The 6,099-nt window shown below is 44.2% G+C and overlaps 1 protein-coding gene across 2 annotated transcripts in view; it reads right to left on the reverse strand.

Moving 5' to 3' along the window:
• Nucleotides 1-6,099, reverse strand: part of bcl2l1 (BCL2 like 1) — a 29,876-nt gene that overhangs the window by 19,993 nt on the left and 3,784 nt on the right. For both annotated transcript variants that reach the window (XM_035656399.1, XM_035656400.1), the window contains exon 2: nucleotides 5,096-5,859. In XM_035656399.1, the coding sequence (XP_035512292.1) occupies nucleotides 5,096-5,653 (558 nt within the window). In that variant the 5' untranslated portion in view covers nucleotides 5,654-5,859. The remainder of the gene's footprint in view (nucleotides 1-5,095; nucleotides 5,860-6,099) is intronic.

A 6,099-nucleotide genomic window follows, 5' to 3' on the forward strand; every position in this document is an offset into this window, starting at 1 on the left:
GAATGAGCTGTTTATCTACAGAGGGAGCGAGTCCTCTTCTTCAGAGGCATGTTTCTACAGTACGCCAGAAGGGACAAACCACCCCACTAGATGCCACTGAATCCTACACACTGGTCCTTTAAAAAGAAGTAAATAGTATTTGGACTATTTTTACATGTGGAAATACACACATTAGGTGCTCTAGTGAGTATTTTGGGCAGCAGGTTGGTGTGTGTGGGACTGAGTTAAAATAAACTAAAGTGTGTGTGTTCATGGTAATGAAGGGACATGTCAGCCAGCGCAACAATGGAGCACTATGGCACAGAGGAAGACGATATATCAGGCTTTGATACACACACAATACTTGTTAGTAGCTACATTCATTACTTTTGGCATTTCATTGGATTTGTTGACAATAAGAAAAATATGGAATATCAGCTGACTTATTATTTAAGTGCTGGTGCTGAACATGGCATAACAACATGTTCTGTATGCAGCCAGAGGTGATGAAAACAGGCCAAGCAAGCTAGGCAATATAGACAGACTTTCACTGCTTGAGGACATTTTTCTTGTAGTTAACTTTTCCTTGACCTTACAGAGACCGTCGACAGCACAAAGCAGAACAACTGAGATAATGGTCTGTTTTTCCCCCTCGTCGCTCCACTGAAACCCCCCATCCCCGTCCCCATCCAGAGCCAGCCAAGCTTCCCCAGACCGTGGCAGTGTGGTTCTTCTAAATGAGTTTAGCCTTTATTAGTCTGTCAGAGGGAAAAAAACATTGTTTCCCCCAGTAGCAGGTTGAGATATTATTCATCTATAATTGGTAATAACCCCGTACCCCCACCCTGAGGCGGCTCAATCTCCACTGAGTAATCACTGCCATCGCCTGCCCCGCTGGAAACAGCATTATTAGGTCGATGGCACTGTCTCTACCTCTGCTGTCTGCCAAGGTTTATTATGTGACAATATATGGCTTTACTCCTGCGCTTCTTTACAAACTAGAGGCTGTGGAGGGAGAATCTGGCTGAGAAAATGTATCTCACATCCCGAGCTGCAATCAAATATCTCAGCATCCTGGGCAGTGGCTGAGGCGTTATCAGTTTTTGTGACAGCGAGGTTTGCTCTGTTGTGCAAAACACCTTTCACTTTTCAATATTTAACTGTCAGCTCAACTATTTCACCGGTTCAAGTGACTGCCTCACGTTTTTTTCTTTGTATTACTGAATTGAAAATCTACACAACGGAGCTGAAAGTGACACAATAAGGTCTGCAACTAACAATTATTTTTACTTTTTGTCAATGGAATGTCAGAGGAGATTGAAAAATACCCATTATAACTTCACAGAGCCAAAGGCGACGTACCAATTATTCTCTCCATGAATTGCTTTGTCATAAAATGTCATAATTTCCTACAGCCCAAGGAGGTGTGTTCAGGTTATTTTATCTGACCAAAGATACTCAGGTTATTATAATAAATGGCAAAGAAACGCATGACATCTAAAAAGCTGGAACCAGAAAAATTTATTTTGTCGAGAATGTAATGAACGTGATTGTCCATCCACTCATCGATTACTAATAATTGTCTTAACTCAAGAAGTGCAGTTCGTGGTGCATTCGTGTACAGTAATAATAGAAAAAGTACTGCTTCCCAAATAAGGTTTTAGTGTAGGATTATGGATCTTAGACAAATACAAACACTGTAAATTCAGAGCTTTTGGGAAATACCCCTGAACAAAACACTTACCATCTCAAGATTAGCTTCATGTCATTGATTTACATCATCCATTTACATCATATTTTGTATTGTATTCACCTAGAAACACTTCCTCTCGTTCTTTCTGCACTTTTTCTGTCACAATCCTTCCAAACCGAAAATATTTAATATTTTAAATTTGGGAAGCAACAGAGCAACTGAGTAACAGAAAGACAGAGGGAATAAGTGACCTTGCTGCTGCTTGGAGCAGACTAATATTTCATCAGCTACCACTCAGGGCACACCTGCCTCGCAGCTTTACTCAGGTTCACACATCTGCCAACGGCTCTGTGCTTCATCCCTGCGAGGAGGCGTCAGGGGAGGGAAGGGAGAGAGAAAGAGGGAAATAAAAGACAGAAAGGAAGAAAAACAAGAAAGTCTTGTGTGGTTAGTTAGAGACTCTGGTGTGTTTCAGGGAAAGTGTAGGTGGCTTTGAACCACAAGAAAGAAAGAAATGATATTGGTGACAAAGAGGGGAAAAGCAAGAGAGTGATGGGAAGAAATGATAAGACTCTAATGGTAAACCACCCACTGAATTGTATATTTTAGCTTGGGACTACCCCTTTGTCAAGTCGGGCAAGCTGACGACAGTAGATCAACAGCACCAGAATATAAGTGAACTATACAAAGTTAGTGGGGAAGGAAGGGGCATCATGTGCTGAGAGGAGAAGTGAAACCATACCAGTGGATATTCCCAGCATGCTGAACCATTCAACAATTCAGATGAAGTCATTCACTTCTCTACACGGACATGCCACGAACCACAAGCAGCTACACCATGCTAACGAATGTTGTCAGCGCAACTGTTGTAAAGCAAACTGTCTCGCACCAAAGTGTGAATGTGTGTGTGTGTGAGGGAGTGTGTGGATAATTTTGACTACATGAGGTCACAGACGTCAACCACATGATAGATATGTTGACTGCACCATGGTGACGACAGTGATGGTACAAATATTTGTTAGTAGTCAGGAAGCAGAATTAGATTCCCCTTCAGATCAACCTCTTGGTGCTTGGTCTATTTTTAGTACTTACTGCATCTCTATAAATTGATGTTTGAATAATTACATTTTGTACTTATTATTTTCTCATTATCGCTCTGTGTTAGCTATACAGAGGCTTTCCTGAGGACCTCTGGATTCACACAGAAGCAACAAGACTTGAGAGTCTACAGTTTTGCGAGCAGCTCTGTGAGGCTGAACTAGGGCACAGCAGTGCTTTTAGCTGAATGCTAACATCAGCAGACTTATCATAATGGGAATGCCAACATGCTGAGGTTTAGCAGATCAACATCTTGGGTTTGCATGCAACATTTGCTAATTAGCACTAAACACAAAGCAGAGACGAGGCTGAATTTTTTTTTAAAACAACAAACAAAGTTAGAGTCCTTAGAAAGTAACCAGAAGGGAATATTAATATGTGTACAAACTTTCATGACAAAACATCCGACAATGAGACATTTCCCTCCAAACCAAAAATGTCATAGTGGCGCTACAAGAAAGGTCAGGGGACGATCAAAGTCATTAGGATCATCCTCTGGGGAACATGAATTCACCGTACTAAATTTGAATGGCAATCCATTCAAGGTGGAAGAGTGACAGGCTGACAGCACAGCATTACCACCCTTAGTGAGGACGCTAAAATGGCTAAAAACATCAGCAGCAGAAATGGGGTAGTACTGTCCTGACGATACCAGGAAGATGCTGCAACAAAGGATCAACTGACATCAGTATGTTGCAAGGCTTTAGACTTCCTCACATCCTGTCACTTATCTCCATAACCTCACGGCCGCTGCCCCCCTCTCCTCTGTGCCGTATCCAGGTTTCAGTCCCACACTGAAATAAATACAATCATTTCATGTCTGCGGTGCAAACAACACAAAGCCACTTTCTGCCCAGTGGGATTTCAGGCTCCCTGTTCGGCCACTGGGATGTCAGTTTCCATAGGATTGACCTCCGACCTGGCGTTATATACCGCTGGAGAAAATATATAAACAACCCCTCCCCTCTCCTTCGTACCATCAAATGGCCGCCACAAAGGAAAAGAGCTGACCTTAGCTGCCCTGGAAACAGAAACACACAAACACGCACGAGCATTGTCAGTACCAGGACGGCCCACTCTCCAGCTAACCCCAGAAAAAAACCCTGAGCTTTCATCTGCATGCAGCTGCCTTGGTGAAGACCACAACAGAACGGGCAGTGGAGAGAAAATGGACAGATAGTGGAAGAAGGAAAAAAAAAAAATACAGCACAGAGCCAATCAACTGACCAGAGTAAAACAAAGGGCTATCTGTAAAAGCCCCGGACTTCATCCCACCCTGTGATGAGAGAACTTCGATCCCCAGGCAGGCGGGCTGCAAAGAGCTACAAAGCCCTGATGTAGCCTGTTAAGCTCCCACTTCGATTCAGCTCATTGAGTTCCATGCTGCTGATCAATTAGAGAACAGCTGAACCAGCTGCTGACCACACAAACACTCTGTTTTTACCGTTTTTAAGCACAGATGGGGTTTTTTATAGGCTGTGTGTATGCTGCCTGTTATCTAGGTCTTCTATATTATATCTTATCTAAAGTCTTTTCTCCTCGGCTGGTGGCAGAGCCAACCCCACCCCCTGTGCCATGTCACAATCTGCTGGAGGCCAGCCAATACAGTCCAAATCTGGATTTTGGGCCGAATCAAAGATAGACTAAAAAAGATTGGACCAATTAATTCATGGAACTCTTCCTTAGACAAGTTTACATATTGTAAACAATGCAATTGAGTTGTAAGTACGTTAAAGTGTTATTTTATAATTAGGTAATCTTTTGGCTTCTGTTTATAACTTCAGATGAAAGGTTTTAATCACCATTTTGAAACCAGGCTATTTAAAGTCTGGCTGTTGTCTACAGGGCATTTCAAAATTGAGAAAAAAGGTCGCAATTATTATTATTATATTATTTTTTGGCCAGATCACTAAGCCCTAACTGGAGGTTGGGCCACTGTTCAGATGAAGCACAGCTAGCCAACAGGCACATGATGCACACAACGTACTAAAACACTCGTGAAGTATTTACCAGAGACAAAGAATCATCATCAGAAAGGGCACATACAACCAAACACAACGTCATATCAACAAAAGCTGATAGCGTCCACATTTTCCAGAACATGTTGGAAAAATAAAGACAGGATTTATCCTGATTTTCCAACAGACTGCTGTTAAGTGTTGCTGCCAGCGGAGGTGTGCAGGAAAAGTGTCAACAAGGACATTTTCCACACGGGTGCTTACCTTACCTATGAAAGGGCAAGCAAACAGCATCATACTGTAAGCACTTACATACACTCTTCTGTGTGTGTGTGTGTGTGTGTGTGTGTGTGTGTGAGGGACTCACCCATCCTCCTTGGCTCTGGATCCAGGGCTGAATGTGGTTGTCCAGGTAGACCGTCATCCACTCTATGATCCTGCCCACCAGCGGACTCATCTCCTTCTCCACGCATTCTACGCACAGCGCCCCGCCGAAAGCAAAAAGCCCCACTATGCGGCCCCAGTTGACTCCGTCCCGAAACACCTCGTCCATCACGTTCTCAAAGCTTTGGTAGGCCGTGGCCGGCGTGATGTGCAGCTGGTTGTGCAGGTCGCTGAAGGCGCGGGCGTACCGCAGTTCAAACTCGTTGGCCGAGTCCCGCAGGGCTTCTTTCACTGCGTCCAGGCTTGTCGTTGATGGCAACCGTTCCTGCCGCTGTGGGGACGCCGGTGGGGTCCCGGGACTCGTGCCGTTAAAAGTCCCGTTGGCGTGCGTCGCTACCTGCTGTTCCTCCCCCAACCCCGCCTCCCCCCCATCAGTCCTGTTTGGAGGCTCTGTTTGGAGTCCCATGTGGTTGAGAGGATAGTTTCTCTGGGATAGTTTATAGTTTATGTAGTAAGCCACCAGTTCTCTGTTTTGAGACATTTTCGGGTTTAAATATGCTTTTTCCTCTTTGCTCCGGGCCGTCTCTGCTCCTCTCTCGGTTGAGCCTTGCTGTGTTAGAGTGAACACACTGAGCCAGGCTTTTTCCTGCGTTTCCTCTCTTTAGAACACCATGGTCAGCTGATGTCCAGAGGACACTTGGGGGGTGAAAACCAAACCTACACAAGGCTGACAAATCAGCTCAGGCCCTGTGGAGAGACAACAATGAAAGGTCAAAGTCTGGATAGCCTACAGAGTGATGTGATTATATATGTGTGTGTGTGTGTGAGGAAAGAGGAGTGTACGGGGATGGCTGTAGACTTTCAAATTAAATTTGGACAGGTAGGGTCAAAGTGCATCTCTCTAATTGGGCTGTTACATATGGAACAGATGGCAATGATATTAATGAGACAATAGTAGAGCGAATGTGTGTGTATGTGTGTGAGAGA

Source organism: Morone saxatilis, unplaced genomic scaffold (genome assembly GCF_004916995.1).
Source record: "Morone saxatilis isolate NCDOM2014 unplaced genomic scaffold, NCSU_SB_2.0 Contig15, whole genome shotgun sequence".
Taxonomy (NCBI): domain Eukaryota; kingdom Metazoa; phylum Chordata; class Actinopteri; family Moronidae; genus Morone; species Morone saxatilis.